This window comes from Fringilla coelebs, assembly GCF_963513975.1.
Source record: "Fringilla coelebs genome assembly, chromosome: 1".
NCBI classification, from domain to species: Eukaryota; Metazoa; Chordata; class Aves; order Passeriformes; family Fringillidae; genus Fringilla; species Fringilla coelebs.
This window is the reverse complement of record NC_140028.1, coordinates 128,516,439-128,541,901: the sequence shown is the minus strand read 5'-3', so window position 1 is coordinate 128,541,901 and position 25,463 is coordinate 128,516,439. Positions and strand designations below refer to the sequence as shown.

The following is a 25,463-nucleotide window of genomic DNA, read 5'->3' as shown; positions in this document are numbered from 1 at the left end:
ATCCCCCTACAAATCCTGTAGGTTTCAAAGTGAATGTTGGGGGGAGGAAATTGAAATGAGTTATGTGTATTTTCTTTCAAGAGTTTGGAAAACCTGGACATGAATGTATGAGTAGCCCCTAGGCAGCACTAAAACTAGAAACTGGCACTTACACAGCAAGTCCTAATATATGCAACTGACCTTGGTGACATGACAAGATCAATCTTCACACAGATGGAATTTTTAATGGAGTATCTGTAATGCATTAGTCATTGATGCCTTTGCCTTGCATCAGGCATTCAGATCTTATGTCCATTTTCCACTGTACTTAGACTGCAGTCAAGTTACAAGGGGAAAATCTGTTATTTCTTGCTGTATTATTTTATCTCTGACCTTTTGGAATACAGTTTAGTTTTGGAGAAGCCTTTCTTTATCAGTATGAAGTGTCTTATTCTGATAAACATTACTGTGGATCATAAGTTGAGGGAAATGAGTGCCCTTATGTTGCATGAGAAGGTAGCTTTGCATTACAATTTTTCACTATTTTTGTATGTCCAGGGTGTTGAGATTGACTCTTTTTCATTCTGAAACTACAAGAGTGAAGCATATGCCCCTGTCTGTCTGTCTGTCCAGAGTGAGTTAACATTGGTAATAGAAAGGGTGAGTTTGCTAAGGACAGGAGATAGAATAATTATTTAGCTTTAAATCTATTAGTTCAGATCTATTTCTGAACTAATTCAGTAACTTGTTAGTTTATATGAGCACTTCATTGGCAGAGGTTGCTATTGTTGCAGAAAGACTTGTGGATATTGACCACAGCTGATTTTATGGCTAGTTTTGGCTGAACCTGGTAATACTATCATCTCTACATCCTCAAAATTTGTATTCAGAAGAAAGTTTGGAGCAGGGGGGGAAATTTTGACAACTATCATTTTCCAGCATGTCTTCATGAAGACTTGCTTGCTTAGGGAAGGAGCACTTTGCTTTGGTCTAGCTTCTGCTAGTGAGAGCAGTGCACAATCTAGTATTCATACTACAGGAAAAGGTGCTGAGGAGCCACTTGTGTGTTCCTGTCACAGATTCCAGCAGCTTTCTTGCATATAAGATATGGCTTCCTGAGTGTGGAAAAAATAAAGTAAAATTAAGAGACAGGAAAGGAGCAAGCATTTTGAAAATGTTGGCCTTGATATGTCAGTTTTTGCATTTCTAAACTGAAGGATTCTGAGTATTTTACAAGACTCTTTAAAGGCTCTGTGAGTGTGTGCAAGGTGATTTAGAGCTGGTTGCATGGGAAAATGCACTGCAGTGCAAGGAGCAACATTTTCACCTCAGACCACACCTCTGGAACGTTTGTGCATTTGGTGATAGCCCCATCTGAGGGATTGTCACAGATCTGATTTTCTCAGGTGTATTATTAGCCTCTTCCCCAGGAATTTTATCGGGAGGAAAAGAAGAAGAATTTGTTTGTTTGTCCCAGATGCCCTCAGAGTATGTCAGAGCTGGTGTGCCATTTGCTGTCATATGCACTCCGTGATGCTCCTGCCCAGAGCAGTGTTGTACAGGATGGATTACTGTCTGTCTCAGGAGTGTGTGAAGGGATAAACTCTTCAGAAGAGTTCATGTCAAGTGCTCAGGCTACCTTATCATAAAAACATAAATAAATTGTGCCTGCAGATTCTACAATTTATTGTGAATCCATCAACCTAAGTTAAAGAGTTAGATTTTTTCAGGAAAAGGAAAAAAACCCCAACCCCAGGTTTAGTTAATCAATATGTGACAGAAAATCCAGCTTCTTTCCTCTGTTTATCAATGGTTTTATTAAATTGCCTGCCCTGTCTCAGTTTGACATATAAACCTTGTTTGACCTACAGTGGCTGTTGCTTGCACCTGGAGGTTGAATGTACTACATAGAGCATGTAACTAGGGAGATGGGGTTTGGTTCATCCTTTCAGTTAATTCTGTGTGTTCTTTTCTTCCCTCCCCTTCGTGCTGCACGGCTGATTACCACCCTAGGACCTTGCAATGGGACACAGACCCCTCAGTGCTGCAACTCCAGTCTGACTCTGAACTTGGGTATATGTCAGCTCTTTTTGTTATCATTTCTTTGCAAGAATTATGTTGTAAATGCTTCCTTGTTGAGCTGGTTGTATGTGATTTTCATTTGCTTTTTTGACTCAAAAAGACCATAATTTAAGTTTCCTTTTTTTAGTTTAATAAATAAGAAGCTTCAGCAAAGTCATATTTGTGGGAAAAAACCACAGCTATTTAAATTTAAACAAGCTTATGAAAAGATAAATTGCTATTTCTGTTGCCTGAAACACAATACAAATAACTATTTCATTTCAGATGAAATGTTATTATTGTGCCATATGTGTGCATGTATAGTTACATTGATCTTCTTTGTACCTGTTGATTCAGACTGTTCTCTCTGAATCATTTGCAAGATACTTTTCCCCTTCCTTTCTGCTGGCTATGGTTATGCTGTTTCCACATGCAGTAACAATGTCCCCTTTTCCCTTAGGAGCTGCATATGTGTTTAAAATTGTACACTTAGGAATTGTGCACTTGGATCATAGTCCAAGAGTAAGCGCCATCCTAGTTGAGTTCAGGCCTATGAAGCTTTCTAAAAATTTTAATAGACCTAAAATTAATTTTTTATAGTTTGGGATGGAATTTCTTTTCCCCAAGAAGTGAAAAAAACATAGTAAATTTAAATTATGTAGAAGTGCTTGCCTGCAGAGGTATTTAGGATAACCTGTTCCTCTAAAAGGGTGGGTAGCAGTACCTCAAGCTCTTCAGAGCATGAGCCATAGGTAAAATCACTACTCTGAAAAATTTGCTCTATCAATGAATTTACAGGGTTGTCTGTTTCGAGTCTCTGGGCAACTCTCTTGTGCTTTTACTTGTTCATGTGCTACTTCATTCACCATTCTGTAAGAAAAACAACAGCTTCCCTTTAGCTGCTGATTGACAGTGCTCCCACCTGCAGTTAGGTGTGTTAGGTCTATTCACCAGGAAAGATCCAGAAAGAAAGAAACTCCAGAGAGTTTTCTAAACAGAAGTATTTCTCCATGTCTAGAACTCCTAGGAATGTTTGTAGTTCACGCATGAGTGTGACTTCAAGTAGGTCACCCATCTACAACTTTACCTGGGCTGTACCAAAAAGGTAGCGTTTTTTAACCTACAGAAACTTTATAGAAATCCCAGCTGCTTTTTTTACAGAAGTTTGAATTAAAAGATGAGGGCTCCTAGGAGCAAGATTTCTCAAACAGCTGTGCAAAGCAAGTTCCTTTATCTGACTCATGAAAAGATAACTCTGTATGTAGGGGCTTCAATCAATTACTAGCAGCCAGTGCAAAGACAGAAAAGAAGCGTGCCAAAGAGCAATTCCATAGGTATACATTTTAAAGGAAGTCCTCGCCCTTTTGAAAGAAAACTGTCTTCAAACCCAAGGCAGAGTTAAACTTTCTTCTAGTGTCCTGAGACTAGAGCAAAAAAAACTCCCAACAAAACCAATGCAAAAGAAATCCTGCAGTCAGCAATTAAATGATGAGTGTCTCAAAACACTTCTAGCAGATACATCTTTCTTATGATACCTATGGACAGAAGAATCAGTTTTCGTGCATGGGTTTTATTCATTATCCTCCTGCTGACATCCCATTAGCAGTTTGGAAAGGAATCCTTCAAAGCTTATCTTTAAGTGCTCTCTAAGATTAATATTTGTTGAATTTATGAGAATTATGAGCACCTCAGATGAAAAATTGGAATGGGGAAACAATAGACCATTTAGTGTTGCCCTAAAAAGAACTAAAGACTAGAACATTACTGCACGTATTTGGTAAAGTCCAGATTTTGAAAAGAAGCTCCAGTTGTCCCTGAGTGCTTGGGACCAAAGGCTAGGCCAGCTTTTAGTAACATGAGAACATTTAGAGGTGGCTTGACGCAGGGAAACAGCAATCAATAGATCACATTCCTTCAGCTGAAGAAGGCCCTCCCAGTCTTCACCAGTAATTACAGGATATGGGTGGCACAAGGCATTTGTAGAGGCACCAGCAGTTATTGAATTGGAAGTGTTTCAGATGAGGAATTCCATGCATTGTCTCAGCACAGTGCCGTGGGAAGTATCTCACTTCTGGGACACAGTGGGCAGAAGTTCAGTTCACCCAACCAGCAGTTAAATCCAGCTCTCTGTTAGGGTCATGTTCTCCATCCTCAGGCAGTCCAGGAGATATGGAGTGACCTCATGTGAAACTGTTTTAGAATTAGGTGAGGTTCTAATTAGGTCCAGATTAGACACATAATTAATTAGGGATTATACTTAACCAAGACCACTGTCAAGAGACTCTTTGAATGCAAAGAACCTCAGTAAATGGAAAGAGTAGCCTGGGGCAGCAGGGGACTGGTTGCATAGGGAAATCAAACTGACCAGGAAGGCAACAGAGATTGCACATCTGGTGCTGAGGGAGGGAAAAGCACATGAGAGTTTGCTAGGGTGAGATATTTATTAAAGATTGAATTCACACAGACTGTAAGTTAAAGCAACTGCAAAATGTAAAACTACTAAAATTTTTGCCAGCTGAAGAAACTTTTCTGCCCCCAGTAATGAGGTAAAAGTTTTTCTGTAGTTTTTAGACAATTGTAGATTTTGTTCATATTGGCAAAGTCAGAGATGGTTATAAGGAGGGAGACTTGTTAATTTTTCTTCTTTGAAAAGAGGAAAGACTCACAGCTACAACAACTGTTTCTGCTCTAGTGGTTTGTTACACAATACAGATGATTTGTACCTATTACCTGCTGATCTAATTGCAGTCAGCTTAATAACAACCCAGGCAGTAAAATAGATTTGAAAAAAAATATGGCTGATGCAGCTGAAAAGTTCAGTAGGTGTTATCCAATGATGACAGTTTCCTTTTTAGACTCCCATTTCCTTTCATACATGAATCTTAATTGAATACCTAAACCACTGTAAATTAATTCGGTCAAAACCCCTATGACTTCTGTTCTTCTGACAACCTGGAAAATGAAGAGCATATGGATAATGTGTAAGAATTTTCTGGTTTTCCAAATTGTTCTCTTCAGTAATGTGGCAAGTTGAGAAACATTGTGCCCAGGAATTTATTTCTCCATAAATGCACAAGCGTGCTCACACTTGTTGATTTAGGAAACGGGCCTTGCTTCATTTGTTTATTGTGTTTGCATTATTTCTCTGCTAAAAGGTTGGCTTTTTTTACAGTAAAACACTTCCAAGTAACCATTTTATATTCTTCACTTCCTGCAAACAGCCAGCTAATATTCAGGAAACAAATTGATTTTTTCCCCCGCTGCTGAGTGAACTGTGCACAGCTACAAGTGTTCATGACCATGCTCAGCAGCCTCTCTTCTTTTTCCCTTACCCACTTACAGTTGGTTTGCTTCACTGATTTATTTCATATGGTTTATTTAAGGCAAGGGAAGTAGACAAAATAGAAGGCTATAGTTGCCCTGACCAGTTGTGCTGTAGCTCTCCTGCAGCCCTTGTATTAGGACTCCACTAATCATGAACCTACTTCAAGGCCACCATTAATGGCTCCTGTGAAAGGCAGAATCTCCTTCTTTATGGAAATTACACATCTTGCCAGTCAAAGACTGCTCCCAGCTGAACATTTGGCAGTCTAGTTCATCCTGGTTTAAACCCACTGTACCCCTTCCACAGCTGTCTATCCCAGGCTGAGGATGAGCTCCTTGAGCAGACAGAGCATCATAGTAATGATGGTATGAAAGAGAATTTTGTTGCATGTTAGGAGGGACACAAGCAGGCTGTTTCTCTCTCCCATCTATAGTCCCTCTCAGCAGCATGATCTAGAGGTTCAACAGCTGGACTTTATTACTACAAATGGTTCCCAGGTTAATTTTCTTCACTGCAGTGAGGTACTTCTCATGCACACTGTGTTGTGTTTCACCTTTACAAACACTGAAGTATTGTTATCCTGTCCATAACAGCAAACATTTGTTCCTGCTGCTGATTTACATTTACCAGACTGACCTTTTGATGTTGTATATTTCACCTCAGACGCAGACTGCACAAACTAGGGGTGTCCAAGATTACCCAGGTCGATTTCTTACCTCGGGAGGTGGTATCATACTCCAAGGAGACACAGACGCCTCTGGCCACACACCAATCTGAAGGTAAGATTTATGGTTTTTGAAAAAAACATTTTAATAGAAAATTTGTGTCCAAGTTAAAGAATGTAATAAAAATATAGTAAGTCATAACATAGCTGCTTATCACATGTGTTCTGCAAGCCAGCTATTGTTTATGTGGTTAATGGCTGTTCTGATGAGAATAATTATAAAAATCACTTTAAATGCAGGTGGAACCAAACTACTTCTGACTTACAATGGGTTGTGCTTAGATAGCAGTTTAATGGGAACATTTTTAAAAATAAATCATTATGAATGTAATTAAAATTATGCTTTATTCATTTTTTTTATGCTTTCTCAAGGAAGTTATAAATTCTGTGCTTTGTAAAGAGGCAGTGTTGGAAAGTTGCCCTAGTTGTTTGGTCAGGGTAATTGTGTCCCCCAGCTATAGCTGAGGCTTAGGGAGAAGTTGCACCTTAGGTCCATGTACTGAAAAAGAAGGTTTGCATACTTTGATGTGGACAGTCTTTCTTTCTTTCTGTCTCTCTGCTGACATCATGCTGGCATCTGTATTCATGGTTGCTGTTTGTTGGCTGTTTGGCTCTCTTGTTGATAAGTAAATACACAGAGTGGCAGAGGTTTGCTGATCTGCCATTGTTGCACTGCAGAATGCTGATTGCAGGTCAGTGGAACCATTTAAACTGATTGCAAACCAGTACATTAGCCCGATGTTTTCTGTGCGCTAGAACAAAGCAGATAGAAGAGGAAAAACTCATAACAGCCTTTTGCTATTTCTAATGAAGGATCAAGAAGAGTTCAACAATTGAGTAATTTTCTGCAGAAGGAAGTGTAGAACTTTACCAGGCCTCATTCAGAGAAGAAAAATACTCAAGTAGGTTCAGAAGGTGCTGGTGGTGGTGGTAATTGTGTCAGGGAAAATAGAGTGATAAATGTAGCCAGTTGTTGTTGGGTTTTTTTTGTAACTGGGTGACCAGGTCTGCCTTAGGAAGCAGAAATAGAACCTGCTGTGCTGGATGCTCAGATTCTGCTTTTCTGGGGCACAAGTTTACCTTGTTTATCTGTGGTCTGAAATAGTGCCTTCAAACACAGACAGCTCTTTTGCTTGGATGATGCTCCTTGAGCAGTGTGTCCAGAGGGCTTTGCCTGCTCATAGGGAGAAGCTGTCTCAGCAGCCTCCCTGAATCAGCCCAGCTCATCTCTGCTTGTTTCTCTGTGGGCTGCTGAAGCCTTGAGAAAATGGGTTTTGCCCCGGAGTCTTTGTCTTTGCTTAGGACCAGTCAGTGCTCAACCCTGGAGCGTTATCATGAGTTCATTGTTAGATCAGATGGAGAGGGTGTCCTTCCCCTCTGACACATGGGCTTTATCCAATGCAAGAACCTATGGATATGGGGAATTTAAGACATGGCTTTGTGTTTGCCTCCCTCAAACCTGTGACTCCACCACTCATGAGCTGATCTGCCTTTCTGAAAAGTACAGGCTCACTTAAGGAAGCGTCTTCTTTCAGTAAGATCTTGCTTTGTTCCCAAGAAGCTCTTCAACTATTACAAAATCCTTTTCTTGCTAGGCAAGAGGACTATCTCCAACCCTTCAAGGAAAAAAAAAAACCCAAACAACAGTGTGATGCCATGGAGCCTGGCAGTCAGGACTATGAGCAGAGAGGCAGTGTGGTTTGAATTGGTCCTCCCAGCACAGAGGAAAGGCACTTGTTCCTCATTTGTTTGAAATAAGATAAGTGCAAACACAAAACATCATGCACTTTAAACTGCCTGGGCCAAAACTGTGATGGAAGAGGTCAAGTATGTGGGTCTGGTGACTGGATTTTTTATATTTTCTATTCTCTGTCTTCACAGCCAAGGAAAAACCATCAACAGTAGTGGTGTTTTACATATTAAAGCACAGAGGAAATATCACCCAATCTCCTCCTTCAGATGTGTGAGGGAGAGAAAGTGTAACTTACATTTCCTTTCCAATCTGCTGCTGGGGAATTCTCTGCATACAACTTGGATATGATTATGGCTGTGTATCAGTAAAGGAGATTCAGGAAAGTTTGGTTATTCTGTTGAGAGGCTATTTAACTGGAAATTCTCTAGGGGGTAAATAAGCACTGTGATTTTGGTCTCCCAGGTCTGATGGAAATGCATTCTGGAAATGCAATCTCCCAAGCCTCTTTATGAATGCCAAGCCCTTCATACTGTCAGTCTAAAGATGAACAGAAGAGAGAGATTCCTCAGGAGAGCAGCTTAGAGAAGTCTCTACACTGTTTCTATGCATTCATGTGATAAAATATAGCCATTATCTTTTCAAGATAAATTGTTCAGCTATTACTATGGTTATGGGCTCATTTATTTAGCATCTGAAGCCTTAGAGTTTGAGAATAGAAAACAAGAAACTTACTTACCTGGATGAATCTGACTTCAGTGTTCGGAAATCACTTTTCACGGACTGCCTTAAATACTGGAAATGTCAAAATGCAGAATTTTAGGATGAGATTGTCCCATGCTTTCTTCTTGTTTGGAAGACAACTAATGAAGTGTTCAGCTGATTGAAAAGATGAGTGAAAAGAGGACTTTGACCCCATTCAAAGTTCTTGAGTTTTTTTGAAATATCCTCATCAGGTTTTCTACATTTGCTTCTCTAGAGAGCAAAAAGGAAACTCTGAGGTACTTTAAACCTACTGCTGTTCTGGAGCTTGGTGGATGTTCTTTGTGGTAATGGCTATTGCCCACCAAACCTAATAAAACTGGAAAAGGAAGGGTTCACTCTGGTAAGTCCAAGTGGTGCCAGAGAGCCAGATGCTATTATGAGCACTGAAGTCTCAGCTTGTCAGCTGCTAATTTTAGCAGAAATAGTGTAGCATTATTCTTCATTGTATAAAAAACAGATTAACTCCTCTTTTCAGGGCAGGTAATTTGCCTTATTTCAGAGGAATAATGACATGTCATTTCTCCTACCAACTCTATTATTTAGGGAGCTGTGTATATGCATCATTCAATCCTTTGATCACAAGTACCTATTTCTTTTGCTTTATTTAGGTCACAGTCAGCTTCAGCCTTTTCTTTTCTTTCTTGCAGGATGACTTCAAAAACACACAGATCTTGGCTCTGGAGCCTGAGAAAAAAACATGCTCTTTATTTTCCCCTTCCTCCTGCTATAATTGAACTTGAATTCAGGTATTTGTAGGCATTGAGAGACATTTTACTAGTGCTGTTTTTTCCATTCTGGAGTTGATTAAGACCTAGGCCATGCAAAATATTTTTTGAGAGTTGTCTGAGATACTTCCTTCATAGTGCAGAGGCTCTCACATCAGCTCAGGAGTGGCAGCCCCATGTAGCCTTCAATGGTTGGACCCTCCAAAGAACTGCAGAGCTACTGTTTGCTAAAGGTGCACCTAGGAGAGACCAGAAAAGCCATGGCCAACCTCTGTCCAGGGTGGGTCCCTCACTGCTGTGCAGCAGTGGACTGAGCTCTGTATGACTGCCTGCAATCCACCTTTTCAGACAGGAAAACAGTCTGCACATTCAGGCTCTGCTAGGTGCTCGTCATCTCCAGCTTGATGCTCCTCATCTCCAGCTTACTGTTCTGCTCTTGACTGGGCCAGGAGGTAAAATCTCAGAGAAGGGAGGTACTCCTCTGATCTGGGTTCCCTCAGAAACTGAGGGCTGCAAGAAGGAGAAATTCTGTGATCTTTCTGGCTTTGCTGTCCAGTGTCAAGAGTGTTGTTATTCCTCTTTTGCAAAGTAGAAACTACTTCAATAAAATGAGATGTTCTCACATTCTGCCTTGACAGACTGTCACTGCAAATAGGTTAATCAGAAACGCATTCCTGAAGGAGTAGGTCCTGTGTACAAGAGAAAATCTGATTTTCTTAAACAATGGCAGTCATGTGCACTCGTCAGTTTATCATCTTCAACAGATATTTGCTCATGGGGGGAAAACAAATGACCTGCCATACTCACCTCCAGAGCAGGGTAACCTCATCCTGCATCAAAATGTAGCCCAGTTCTGGCAAAGAACACAATGAGACCTGTGATCCATCTGTTTATCTAGCTTTTCAAACACTAAGGGTATTTTGACTATTAGAGAAAAAATAAAAATAACCTCTCTTACTCCATCTGGAAGTAGGCTGGAATGAAGTGGCAAAACGGAGGTGGGGCTCCAGAGGCTGGGTTGGGTTCTGCCTGTGACTGACAGTGTAGTTCTCTGAACTAAGGTTCCTGAAAGTTATCCTTTTTAAAGCAGTGAGGGGAGAGAGGGGAATTCTCTCACAGTCATGAGACACATGAGCCTGTCTGTGTGTGGTACCAAATGCTCAGTGCCTACTGTAGGGTGAACCAAAATCCTCTAGGTGCCACTGATTGCATTGACTCGTTCTTCACTGCCAAACTTGGTAAGAGAGCTCTTTATGTAGCCCTGTTGCTTTGGGTTTGTCATTGTGGAGTAAAGTGGGTTTGTCTTACAGAGTGGTGCACTGGCATCCTGGGAGGCCTGTGGCCTACTCTGAGTTTTGGTAATTGGATGGGAAGTTATCTGTGACTAGGAGGGACAAGCTCCGATGCTGCGAAAGCAAGTCACACCTCTGGAATTTTATCTTTTCCATGGTAAAATCTATGGATATTATGGATTGTATTTATACTTTGATTCTATTTATACTTTGATTGTCAAGGTCCAAGATTTCCAGTTTTAATCAAGGAAGGGGATCTGTCTCTGTACATGCTTTAGCATACTGTGCAGCAGCCCTCTAGCTCAGCAAACTCTGCCCAGTCCTGCTGTGCCTTGCTGTGCCTGACTGCTGCTCAGCTCTGGCTTTGTGGATGCCTGCTGTACTTTGGAAAAGCCAGTCCCAGAAGTAAGTGAGATCATACTTGAGCTTTCCCATGGCCAATCTGGCTAGAGCTCGTGGATCAGAAGCTGGGGTTTAAGTTAAAGAGCTTACTTTGGGTTTTCCCTTCCAGAGAATTGTACGCTCAGCTCCACTCTCAAAAGGAAAAGTCTGGACCCAAGAGTAGCTTTGAACACCTCATTTAATGGGAAACACAGATGCACGTTTGTGCATTACAATGCATGCAACATCTGTGTCAGGATCTATGAGGATATGTGATGGAAATTGGGCATAACTAGGGGGAAAGCAAAGACCTTCTGTTGTAAACAAAAGGAGGTGCTGAAAAGCAAAACTAGGGTAGAATTCACTATTAAAAAGAGAAGGTAACCTAAGGATGAATCAGTGTTAAAACAGAGAAATTTTTTTAAAGAAACAGAGCCTTAGGATTTGTACTAATGGGCACTAATTTTGTAATAATGTTTTGTAACTTTTTAAAGTACTATGCTCCATCCTGAGCAGTACCATGGTGTTCTTAGGTGTTCTTAGTTAGTATAAAATTCCAGTTTGCCTTTTCTTTTCAGACTGAGGTCCATCAGAGTTGTACCGTGGATCTCAACAGCTGGCATAAGAACTCTGATTCAAGATGGCTTTGTTTGATTAAATCAACAAAGCTTAATTTGTACTGTTGTACCAGACTGTACAAGATTGGACGAGACTAGAATGAAGCGGTGCAAAGATTTGAGGCATTGCACTCTATAGAAGTCTTTCAATAATCCCTCTTTCTTCCTGTTACAAGGGCATCACCTTTTCTAAATAACAAGGTTTTCAAGGTGGATTTTAAATTTTTTTTTAAATTTAGTTTTGACAGAAAAATCTTTCAAAGGCATTCAGGCAGCGCCCTCTGGCGGTGCAGCGGTGAAGCGCCGTGCCTGAGGAAGGCCGGCAGGGAGGGATTCGGGAATGCTGGAGGGACCCGCGGGAATGCGGGGATGCTGGAGGGACCCGCGGGAGAACACTCCCCTGATCTTTCGCCTGAGACAAGAATTATATTTAAAAGAAGGTGCTTGAGTTGTATGACTGAAATGTATGAATGCAAGTGCTGGTGAAAGGGGTGTGAGAAGAGACCAAGGCATTACACGGAAATTGGGGGGAAAAATATATTATTTAGAAATGTTAAAAAGCCTTGAAAAATCAGCCATGGGTATTCAGAGCAATAATACACTGGGGAAATCAGGTGCAAACCCTTGTTATTTTAAATCCTTTTTGAAGTACAGTTAGTAAAGTACAATTTGTTAAGGTACATGTATTCCACAACAGCCACAACAGGCAGCTACCAGGTGTGGTGGGTCTGTATTCCACTCCTTGCAAGCTGCAGACATCGGATGTATGCCTCTGAAGGCTTTCTTCACCACCTGGCTCAGGGTAATTTTATGTGGTACAGAATTAGAATAAGGACTTGGCTTTAGAAATTAGTTTCTCTGGTTTCTGTTGTGCAGAAAAATATATTAAGGATTTTTTCAAGGAGGACGAATGAAGAGGCCACAGTCTGCTCATGGATACTTTGGTGTTTGAGTGCAGAAAGGGACATCAAACGTCTGTTTTCATAAAATATGTAACAGACTTGGGCTCAAACAGGATTTCTGCAGGACAGTCCCAGTCCATTTCTAAAAGGTGGCCTGACAGTATATTAATCAGCAGTCACTACTTCAGTATTTGCTCCCTTCCCTGTTTCTCCTTCCAGGTTTTCACTAAAGACTTCTGGAAAAGGGCTTTTCTCAAGATGGTTCTCAGATAGTCTTATGCAGAGAGCCCTTTTAATGCTAAACTGTTTTGAACAAGCAGATCTGACAATTTATTAAGCATCAGTAATTCTCAGGGAATTATCTACTAAGAACTGGTTTAACAGAGAAGATTGCCTCTAGTCACACACAGTTGGAGGTCTGAAGAAGAAAAGCTCTTTAGAGATCTTAGACTTTTTCTTGATCATTTTCTTCATCATCCATAGACAGGGATCAAGTAACTTGACTCTTCGCAACTCCTCCACAATCTTAACAAAATTTTGGGCGGGTCTCCTGAAAACCAGGCACACACACAGAGGAGTTTCCTGCTCCAAAGTGTCCCTGACCTTCTGCAGACTCTGGTTTCTTTTGCACAAGGTACCTCTGCATTAAATGCAAGCCAAGAAAGCATATCTGGTAATTCTTTATGAGGGTGGGGAGAGAACAACAGATCTGTCACAGCCCAACCATGCCTTCTCTAAACCATTCCGGCAACAAAAGACGAGGAAGAAACCAAAGCTTAACTGCCTTCTTGATGAAACAAGGAACCAGTTTTTGGCCTGTGCTGCCTAGGAGGGGACTGTTGTGCAATTTTGTTCTGTGCATGGAAACAATACTGCTTCAGGGCCTTTGCAGCCATCGTGGAGAGGGACCATGCTGTACCACCCTTCCTTGCACCTTCTCGATCCTAATGGGTCTTTGCTCTGTGCCGTTAACCAGGTGAATCCCATCCTCCACCCAAGAGATGGGAAGCTGTTCTCTCCTAGAATAATCCAAAAAGCATTGTAGTCAGTCTCCTTGTGTGGAAACCAGTCTGCTCCTTTAGCTGCAGTGGGAAATAATGTGATTGAATGAGGTCCTGGTACATCTGGTGTTGCTTGATGGAAAACAAGAGAGCTGATGTTAAGGGCCCTGACCTCAGACTCCTTTAACTAGCTGCAAGTCATCTCACAGTGCCTTTGACCCATCTCTGTGTCCTGACATCTGAAACCAGCAGTGATGCATGAATTCAGAGAGAAGCCCTGTAACACCTGTATGCAAATTGAATTCTTTGTTGGCTGGAAATGAAAACCTTCCTCTAAGTCTTTCTTCTCTGCAAAAGATCCCGGCCGTGTTTTACACATGAACAACTGCTGTATTGAGCTGATTTGTTAAATGTTCCCCTCAAGCAACAAAATATTTCTAAACTTATTTGCAAATATATGACTATTAGTATGTTGCAACTTAGCTTTAGCACGAGAACAAGGAAATAGTCCCACTACTGAACGGCACCATGATTTCCCCAATCAACAGACAGTGGAATGACAGTGGCCAATTTTTCTCTATTTTCTGTTTTCACATGTTCCTAGTTATCACTTTATGTATAATTTCAGCAGTGTTTGAATATTCTTCGAATTAGCAATGTGTGTCCATATTGCAATGCTCAAATGAGAAGGTTCAGACCTGAAAATGTAAAAAGGGTGAAATTTGGGTTAACAGTGCTTCCAAAAGAACAATGAAGACTTTTTGTTTTCTTCAGAAACAAAGCATGCTTTTTCCTGCCGTTCCTGTAATTCCTTCTTTAGACTAATGGGTGATGCCTATTCAGCATATGCAAGAATAATACCCAGCACCTTCTATTATGTCTTTAGTAACCTTTGGCAAATTCTGGCTTTGTAACATGGACCAATCTCCACTAGAATTTAAGACAAGATTAAGAAAAATGTGCATTGTAGAAGTAGCAGTTATTAATCCTCAGTGCTCTAATTAGCACTTAATCTTTCTAATCCTGTAAGTAGATACAAAATCAGGGCTGAAATAGACACAGGCCATAATGTGGAAAGGCCTTCATTAGGGGTGTTAAAAAGATGTACAGAAAACTGCTTGGTTACTTCACACTTCTCAATTTGATCCTTGGCACTTGGACTCTAAGGGATGAAAAAGATTCACGTGCCAAAATCCCCTCCTCTGTTTTAACCCACGGTACTAATGTACTGGGTCAAAAATTACACAGCTGAAAGTTCTCCTGTTCAGCACCTCTCCATCTTCAATTCTATAGCTGAGCCTCAGCCTAAGAAGCTGGCTAATTGTGCCCCTCTATAGTCTCCTTTAATTGGCTCATTTCCATAGGAGAGGCCACCTGCCTTGGATAGAGCAGTGTCAGCTGCTTGCCCTCAGACTAACTGGAGAGGGAGCCAAGTGCCTGGGCTGGCTGGAGTGAAGAATTTGGCACACCCCACATGCCTGCCTGCCTTGAAGATGAATGGGGATGAACCCCAAGCTGGGTCTTTGTTCACCAGGTGTGTCCTCAGACTCTGACCTGAGCACCTGGGCAGAGCCCTCCAGTGGCACCCCAGGGCCCCCTTCTCCCTCCCAAGAGCTGCTCCAGGGTCATGTAAAGCCATGCTATATTTAGTATAAGGGCAAACTGTAGATCTCATCTGTATGTAATACTTGAGAATCCCTGCCCAAAGTCAGTAGTAGCTGGATCCTTTCCAGAGAATCCTTTTGCTCGCTTGCTCACAAGAGTTACTCTGAAAACTGAAGAAGGGTTCTGGGTGAAGAAACCTTTAATGAAATGGATATGTCAGTAAAGTAAAAGTCTCAGCATGAATTCCCACTGGCCACTATTAATAGAAGATGGAATTCTCTTTTGCTGCAATACAATAGACTGTCTCCACAAATAATGTCACTTTTCAACCAGACCCAGGCTGTCACTTGCCCATCTATCTTATTTAAAATAAACTTAGCATGTATTCACTCTGAGCCACAATTACTTCAGATGTATGTCCTAGCCATAAACCTCCAAACAGACCTCTCTCTTTCTGCAAGCTAATACCCTACTTAAAGGACACAGGAAGTGAAAACATAATCATTATTTTTCTGAAATGTGTTGAGCTTGAGCCACGAAGCGTCACACTTATTTTAAGTCTATAATTGCATGTTGTTGCTGTGGATACTCCTTTTTTTTCCTCACCCCAATTGTGTTGTGAAGTTTGCTACATCCAAGCTCAGTGTGGGTTCAGCTTCTCTGTGATTGGCACAAACAGATCCCTGCACTTATGAATAGACTCACTGATCTCAGTAGCAGCTGCTGGGTTTTGAGGACTCTCAGAATTCACTGCTTGGTTTGGAACTGAGCTTCTTTGAAGGTCTTGCCCCAGCGACACAACTGGAGAATTTTTGAAATTTTAACCTTTAATCATGGTTGTTTCATATTTTCGTTCTTGTCATCTCCACTCAGATGTTCACTCTTCCTCTCCTAGGCACGAATTACTCAGCAACAGCACACCCAAAACAGCACTCATCTGCTGTGAAACACAGAAAGCACTAAAGATCTCACTTGTGACTGCTGAAGAATTCTCTGTGTGCTGGTATTGCACCACAGATAATGTGCAGGTTGAAAACAGAGCATCTTACACAATGAGACAGCACAAACTCCTCCTGCATGTGTTTCACTGACTTCTTACCTGTGACATGACACATGCTGGCATTCACATGAGGGGATAACTGGGGCCAAAAGAGCTGAACCCAACACAATCTTGTGAGGGGGATATGGACCCTAGCCCAGACTGTCCTTCAGTCTGTGCCCAAGTTTCCAGAGCAGTGGAACTGGTTAATTTGGTCCAGATGTCAACTGGGCATGCTGTAACATGCTCCTAGTTCGTACTGATCAGGAATAAGCATGTCTTATAATCTGCCTTTTCCTCTTTGCTAGATTGGGTACTGCAGAAAGTTTGGATTCAGGATTTCCAAGCAGGCAGGGCTCCTAAGAGTTTAGCATGTTTACATACATTTTAGGGATGTAAGAGTTGCTGTTTAAGCAAAGATATAACAAATTTACGTCTGGTTCTCATTTGTGCAGTCATGAAAAGGTGTCTAGTGAACAGTGAGCTTCCATTTTCAAGAGTGCCTTGGACTGATTTAGGGTGGAGTGTGCAGGCACAAGTGCACTATGACACTGTGCTTGGGAAACATCTCTTCTGCCATTCCTAGGTTGTAACAGGATGGAGGCAGAGAGTGAACAGGAGATGAATCTGGTCTCTCTTTCCTCTTATTGTCTCTAGTCTATGTACAGAACTGTGTTTAAAAGTTGCAGACACATTTATATAGTTATTTAAATGTGTAGTTATAGGTACAGCTATAGATACAATGTTTACATTATGTATTACCCAGTAGATTTACAGATACTTGTAGATACACACATAAAGCTGACCACTACAAGATCTCACTGCCTGCCAAGTGATACCCTTGGGCTCAGAGCAGTGGTGTAAATCTCAGGAGTCTTATCTTTATTACAGTCTACATGTGTAATTCAGAGCAAGTCACAAACTGAGTTACAATCAGCGCAGAGACATAGATCCATCTCTTCATTTCCCCACAGCACAGACCACTAACAGCTTAAACATGAACTAAGTGAGTTCACAATAGCCTAATTTACCAGGATTTTTAGCTGTCACAGAGCTGTCTGATCTGTCAGCATGACCAGTGCTAGTACCCAAGCTAGCTACCTGCATCCTTGTTGAGAAGCTTCAGCAGTTCAGTGCAGTCACGGGCAATAGCTCTACCTTGAGGGGCCAGGCCTGTTTGTGTAAATTTCCATACTCAAAAGAGTGAGACAGAACCTCCCAGAAGGCAATTTACCCTATCCACTGTGTTTATCATAACACTGGAAAAAATTATCTTCTATTTGTGCCTTTCTTCATTTCTTAAAGGATTTAACCAATACATCCAAATTATAACCTTAATTTTTAGATGATTGAGTTTAGGTAATTCCCACCACTTTGTGACGGGAATACGGGCAAGTGCATTATGAAGTATTTTACTGTCATCTCCTGAAACAATTTTGGAACTGCTGTTATTGCTATTTCTTTTCTTGAGCTCCTTCATCTCTTACCTATTCCCCTTTGAAGCTGCTTCTTGGGCCTCTGTGAAAGAAAAGGGAAAGAGCAGGCACCTTATTTTCCCCTGTAACCTATGTAATTGAGGGTAGCTCTTTCCCAGCTGATAAAGGCAATAGTATACAGAAAAAATAGAAAAATTACTTTGCTCTTTTGTATCTTCAATTAAGTAGTGTTTTCATACTATTCAGAGGACTTCATTGTGTGGACTCAATACTACACTTTATGTGCTAACATTTATTTTTATACATCAGTCTGGTTTGCATATTGTGTAGTTCCTCAAATGCATGTTTCTGTCCCATTTTGCTCAAGGGTTTTGCTGTACAGTAAAGCCCATCAAATTCCTTCCCCCAAAGAGTGTTGAGCATCAAGTGGATATATATCTAGGTCTAGAAATTGTCACCATGACTGTGACATGGACAAAACCACAGCTTTGTTTACTGAGATGTAGGATGGGGAATATATGCTTTCATCTCTTCTTTCATCACTTTCAACCGTATCACATAGGTTGTCAGACTGTTCGCTTGACCTGTGATATTTCTTGCATTAGAGTGACCTGAGGAAGTATAAAAAAGGAGTACCCAACCCTTAGGTAGTAGCTATGCAGTGAGGATGTTTTCAGATCTAATTACTGAATTAGTTAGTGCTAGTTAGCGATTATCCTTAATGAGTCTGGATTAGAAAAGGTTGGTAAAAGTACCTTTTCTGTTTCACAGTTCATCAGCTTGAGATAATTTAGTAACAAAAGCTCATGTTGCAATCAGGGAAAAGACTCCCGCTGACTAAAATGGGACCTGGACTGGGACCAAATTAAGTGCTTGCCATGAGGCTAAATAGCTGACATGGTCACTGACTCATCATGTGAAGCCCTTCAGTACATTGTAGAATCATTTTATTTCTATTTGATTAAATGTGAAAGTATTTTGCTAGGCTTTCCAGCTTTGAAAAACAAAGTATTTGTGTAAGGGCCAGGCAAGCAAACAGCTATCGTCTTTTACCCTGGTGAGCAGGCTTAATCCTGCAAATGCTTATGCATGTTCTGTGCTCATCATTAGTCCTCTGACATATTAGATTGTCTGATATCAGGCATGTATGTGTTTGCAGGAGGGGATCTGGTGCTGTAACTTTCATTTGTTGTATCCCGTTTTGCTGATGGACTGCAAGCTCTGAAGTGTTTATTTTTCTTACTTATCAGCACAGAATATAGAAAACAGGCCGTGAAGAAATACTGATAATGCAAATGTGTTGATATATAATAGAATAGTTTGGGTTGAAAGGGACCTTTAAATGTCATTTCATCCAACCCCTCTGCAGTGGGATATTTTCAGTTAGATGAGGGTGCTTAGAACCCTGTGCAACCTGACTTTGAATGGTTGGGGATGGGGCATCTGCCACCTCTCTAGGCAACCTGCACCAGTGTTCTACCACTCTTATTGAGAAAAAACTTTTCCTTATATCTTTTAGTTTAAAGCTATTTCCCCCCTTTTTTTTGTTGCAACAGGTTCTACTAAATATATGTATTACATATATACATATATATATATATGCATTTTAAGGGGGAAATATGCTTCTTCCCTGTATTCCAGGTTGATTCATTTTGGCAGCTGCTAAAAATGTGCATTTTATTACTAACACCTTTTATCAATCCAATGAACAATAGAAACAGCAACTCTGCTCCAATACTGGCCACATCTTGCAATAATTTATAAATGTCCCATATTAAAAATAATACAGTTACTCAAACTTTTTCAAAATGTCCCAGGGTAAGCAAATGCTTTTGTATTATTATTAGTTTTGACAAACCTGATTGTATGCTGGCCATTGTTAAAGGGTTCTATCTGCCTCCAAACACAGTGAGAGACAAAGAATTTCTAATTAATTTAATTAAAACTTTATGTGTTTTATGGTGTTCACCTCCAGCTGGTGTGCCATTCTTCTCTGTTGAATGAAGTTTCCTCTAATGCATAATGATGTGTTTTATAAGAGGGATGTTTGAACCCCCTTCCTAGTAGCCCTGAGGTAGTTTCCATGGTATGACACAGTGGTGAAGTTTTTAAAAGCAGGTCTCTTACACTTAAGCGAATTCTTTATATGGTTAAATGCACAGGCATGAATGCATAGATATGAATCTTAAAATAAATTTAAGAATTTTTTTTCTTCCCCTTGAAACAGTCCTTGTGGGCTAGCTTTTATGACCCATGCTGCTGAGCATTTGTCTGTACAAATGGCACACTGACATGAAAGGGGTCTTGTTATTTGACTGCTTCTGTTGGGGGTAGAAAGTTGAATGATGTGTTCTCCTTTGGTTAACACACTGACATCTGTACCAGGCACAAGGTCCTGATATTGATGGGCACTCCTAGTGCTGCTGCAATAAAAATGAACAATAACATGCAGATAGCCTCGTTAGCAAATGTTTCAGTGCATTTTATGAGACATGGTGAGACACTGCAACAAGCTGGGTCTTTCCCATGGCTGGTTAGAGTTAGTGGAATTTTAGTCTTCTGAATCTCTGGTGTGTTAGGGCTTTCACTCAGGGTCTCTAAAAAGGGCAGTGACATGTGTCTTTTTCCTGCAAGCTGTCAATCAGTATTTCTTCTGTCCAGAAGTAAGCTCTTGCTAAAAGAGGTAGACTCTTCATTTTGAAAAGCACTTTCTTTTCAAAATCTTCAGTCTGGGTGTGGCCAGACTGGAACACAGTGCTGTATTTTTGTGGTTCTTTGGATGGTGAGATCTCAGTTGTGCAAGAATCTTGAACGAGTTCCTCAGGGAAGGAACGAATGAAGCAAGATGTCTTGGACCAGAGGAATAGGACTTAGGAACAACTCACATCTCTACAGGGAGTAGCATGATCCCTGAGAAGTGTCTGCAATAGAGGCTACAGACTTCCAGTGGTTTTGCAGGGACTTGGAAACTGAGATGAATGTTGAAAGGCATCTTCATAAATAATGTGTCTTGTTCTAATAGTTGTGAGGAATTGGATAGGAAGCTGGTTACAAAATCACCCTCTGCCAGCATCACCCTTTTATATCATTGATCAACTCTCCGAGGTTGGGAGAGCCTTTTATACAGTCTCATTGGAAGGTGACTAAGAAGAAGAGGCTTTCCAGGAGTATCAGTGTATCAGCTGGAAAACAAATACTCAGTGGTTACCTGGAGATGACACTGCTCTCTTGGGAGGGGGATATCAGAGTTGAATCCACCTGTGATCTTTAATACAGTTTTCTAAGCTTTAGCCAATAGTAAAAACAATGGTTAATCACCATATCTGTTTTTCCCACCTGATGAAGAAACAAAATGATGGAGAGGACCAGTCATAAACTAAATCAGAAAAAGTCTTTAGAGAAAATGCAAAAAAAAATGGTACAATTGGCATTTGGTGGAATGACAAAGAGCTGAAGAGACGAAGGAGCATCAAAAGCTGAAGAATAATTCCTGGTCATAGGCATGAAAAAGAAAGCATGATGAACAGAAAAAGAAGGTGGATAAATATGAGATTGTAAAGGATGAAGGAATGAAAAGGAATTAAATGAAAAAATAATTGGAAGAAAGTGGAGGAAATCCTGAAAACCACAAAGACATATTGGATTTTCCTCAGAAATTAACAGGATGCTCCTGGAGGTAACAGAAGGAAAGGATATGAGGAGCTGACTGTCCTACATGGGAAAAAATCTGACCACAGACTAATGAGTCATCTTACTGCATTGCTGCTGATTCCAGATGCTCTGACTGCAGTTTCCAGTGAAGCTTTGTTCGTTAGAGCAAATCAAATAAACTTCATCTGGTAAGCTGCAATGTACCCTTCAGGAAAGGTAGAGCTTCTGTCAGTTAACACAGGGAGCTCTGGTACCAGCAGCTGAGTGTCATGTTCTGTCCCTGGGGGTCTGTTGTCAGCTGGTGGACTAGATTCTGTGCAGTGTAAACCAGAACAATTTATATTTAGTGTCAGCATGAAGGTGGCAGTCTCAGAACTGCCATCCTGTGCATCGTGGTGTGGAAGTTTCTCTGGACATAAGGGAGAGCCACATGAAGGGAAGATCACACAGCTGTAAAAATGAATAATTTTGCCATATATCATGGGGGTCTGCACTTCAGTATGCAGTATCAGTCAGGACATCAAAGGCTCCGCAACTCACCTCCTGGTAAATCAGTGCTGCTCTTTGCCTTTGGTCGATGTTGTCAAGTGGTCAAGCTGTTAGGCATCGGTCTGTGTTCCTATGGTCTCCGCTTTAAAACGACATTATGTTTAACTAGGACCCTTTGTTCCTGCAGTTACTTTTGATAAGCACTTTTGGGAACAAAGTAGAAGAAACCTGAGAAGGATTAGAGTTTGGGATTACAAGGGCTGAGTGGTGTGCACTTGTGACATGCTCTTGGTGTTTCATCAGCCTGTGAACACTCACAGGCTGACAGAGAACCAGTGGGTCCTTCGCAGCAGAAAGGCAGGGCCCTAAGAAAGTGTAGGAGTCCAGGTGCTGGTTGTGGTCTTACTGTTAAAAAACAGAGAAGAAATCAAGCAGGAAAGAAGTCAAATGACTGAAACCAAAGATTTTTTTCCCATGGTTTGTAGGTATGTTGCACAAAGTGGCCAATTGACAAGGGACTAAGATGCGCAAGGATCTGATTTATAGCAGGTTTTATTGGCATGTGAAACTGCCACAGAAACAGAGGCTTGAAGAATGATCTCAGGGTGGGGAAGGCGCCTTTCTCAGCTCAGCTGAAGTGCAACACTGCCTGCTCCAACCCCTATGCAGAACAAGAGCGTTGTGGAAAGTTTGCTGCTAAGAACATTTTGATAGGAAGTCAGGGTAGCCAAGCACACATCCAAGGGTGTGCCATAGGACACTTGTCTTTCAAGGTGCACTTCTAGGTGACCTAAGTGGGAAACTTCTGGATGATTAGGGCCATTGCTGGATTTTGGAAGCAGGTCTGTACACATACATTCCTAACTGTTGGCAGGACAATAGCGGAGGACAGAAACAGGAAATCTGTGCCACTTACTCTTTTGCTGTTTAAGGCAGTTACTGAAGCACAAAGGGATTTTGAGCCAAAGTGGTCATTAGCAGGTATTGTACATACCTGTCTGTATATACAAAACATAGAATCATGGAATTGTTAAGGTTGGAAAAAGTCTTTAGGATCATCAGGTCTCACCATCCACCCTGTAGCACCACCATGTTCACCGTTAATCTGTGTGTGCATAGACTGATGTCATTTTAGGGTGAAATAGAGCATTTTGATGAAAAATATGGACGATTAGTAAGATACACTATGGATATCCCTAAGGGTTCTTTGAATTGGAAACACTGATTCTGTCAGAATATAATCTTACAAAGATAAAAAATAATAGAAACAGACATACAAAAATAATGGACATTTAATAGGTCTGCCTGTATTTTTCCTTGTCTCTGGCTTCAGTCCAGATTGTCCATACATGGAACATCTTTAAAATCATAAGAAAATTATACCGTATTTTCTTCAGAAGAAATACAAGATTTGGCTCCTCTATCTCCCTTAAATGCTTCAAAATCCCTGGATCAAAGCCCACAGAATCTCTCCTGAGGAGAAATCTGAATGTGGATAATTATGCAGGAAGCTATGAACACTTTCATGTTTTACCTTCTTTTACTATTTAAGTAGAAGTTAAAATGAAATAAAAAGATATATCATGTCTTATCTTGACAGGTTTTTTTTACTTTGTTTTGGAATCCAACATTCACAGTGTTTCCAAAGGCATAATGAAAAAATTTAGTGTTAGTTTAAGTCTTTCCTCCAGTCGTCTTTACACTGAAAAGTATTCTCTTTGAAAAGCAAAACTTTATACAAAGCTTGCCAGTATTGTTAAAATGACACACTTTTGGGTGACCTTTGCTAAATCTGCATAAATATTTCTGTCACTTTTGATTATTTCTTTCTGCATTTTAGAAAGTGCTCTAGAAAATACTGTGCTATCTGTGTCCATGTGAATAGCAAAACTCATGAATATTTCCTTTTCTGAGGGCCAGCTTTTCTGTCCTATACTTGCCCAGCCTGAAACAGTCTTCAGCTCTGAACCCTTTGACCATCTTGGTGATTTCAGGGAAGGGACAGCAGGAGTTATTTGAGCCAGTAAGCTGTACAGCAGAGGATGTAATTCACTTGTGAGGAATATAAATCAGTAATCCACGTAGGATAGGAGTCAATCAATGTTTGTCTGCTCAACACACTTCTTTGGTCACTTTGCCTTGAATGGCACTTGCCACAACCTACTAACCTCCTGTAGATGTGTGCCATGAAGGCAGCAATAGCTGTTCTCTTCTTGGACACTAGCAGAGAAACACTTGCTGAAGCCAGTTACAAAATACCTGTTGATAAAACAGAGTTCAAGATATTATTTGAGCGTTCTGTGTCCTCTGTATAGCCGGGCTGCTTTACAGCATTGAGCTGGACTATAAATCACATTTACATTAGCTTTAATGTCCTTTTCCATCCCAGTGTTGTATAAGGCAGCTTCAGTGTACGTGGAAGTGAGGCCAGAACAATTTGCATCCATTTGAATGACTTTTTCTGAAGTGATAGCCATTTGAAGCAAGCTCCCCTAGAGGCAAATTAGCAGTGCAGCCTGAGATCTTTGCCTGCTGTCCACCCAAGTCCCACCATCCCATTCCCAGGCCAGCTTAGTTATGTTCTGCCTGGCTGCATTCCTGTGTAACCTGCTCTAGGTGTCCCTGCCTTGGCAGGAGAGTTGGACTGGATGATCTCCAGAGGTCCCTTCAAACCCTTGGTATTCTGTGATGAGAAATCTAGCCTAGACTTTGTTCATTTGTTCAGTGTGTTACATGGTACTGCACAGGGAACAAGGAAAAGCACCCTTATAACTGAAGGAATGGGTTTGCTACACTGGGCCTGCAACATACAGCAGGAACATCAACAAATGTCAGCTTGGTAGCAAACTTCAGGCTTGCTCTCAGTGCACCACTGATTCATTGCAGTGGTCACTGTTTACAGCATGGATTAATGAAAAAAGGCAGTGCATGTAAAATGATTAAAGTGCTGATCGTTCTGCAGCCTGAGGCTGACTCAGGGAAGGATGGGCTCTGCCTTGCTGATGGGATTGCCTGCTTTACTGAGGTAGATGTGCCTGTGGTCCATATCATTACTGGTGGTGTGTTCTGGAGTTGTTATAAATATGCTCAGTTTGGGTCAGGATTTAAAAAAAAAAAAAGTGGTCTCTCTGATTTGTTGTAATGATGGTGTGCTGTCTGCACTGTGTCATTTTCCTTACCCTTGTAGTGGGATAACATGCAATTAGAGACTGATGTCAGCCTGTAAAACTTTGGTGTAAAATTTTGGTCGCACCAAAATACCATACTTCTTAACAAAGCTGGCAGACATGTCCTTTGGCAGCAGCTGCTTGCCATGTGATTTAAAACTTCCTGTCACTATAATTGATGTGTTTTTATTCTTTCCACTTCCTGAAGCCTGATCAGAATTAAAATTGCTGTTGGAATTTCCTGTCAAAGCAACTCATTTATTCGCCGAGCGCTGCACTGACAGTACTTTGATTGGACATTGCCTTCAGCTATTCTCGGGCAGAGAGATTGCTGTGAATTATGCTCCTTGCCCAGGTTTGACTTCCCTGCATGCCACATCTGCAAATATATACAGATTGTCCATCATGTGGTAACCTTGTCCTAATGAAAACTCCACATGTAAAATGTTAGATTTGAATATCAAACTTGGCCACCTGCTGGGGCCCTGCCTTTTGTGTTTATTTAGGAAACCCCTGAATTCTTCAACTGATTGTCTCACCGTAACTTTCATGTTACCTACCAAAAAGAGCTCTGCTATATTTCTACACTGTGAATTTATGCTCCTTTTCATATT

At 41.0% G+C, this 25,463-nt stretch overlaps 1 protein-coding gene across 1 annotated transcript in view; it reads left to right on the top strand.

Annotated features, from left to right (window-relative positions):
* DYNC1I1 (dynein cytoplasmic 1 intermediate chain 1) overlaps positions 1-25,463 on the top strand; it is a 185,174-nt gene that overhangs the window by 37,533 nt on the left and 122,178 nt on the right. Inside the window, exons 5-6 of the mRNA XM_084215717.1 lie at positions 1,993-2,052; positions 6,029-6,144. Of these exons, the coding sequence (XP_084071843.1) occupies positions 1,993-2,052; positions 6,029-6,144 (176 nt within the window). The remainder of the gene's footprint in view (positions 1-1,992; positions 2,053-6,028; positions 6,145-25,463) is intronic.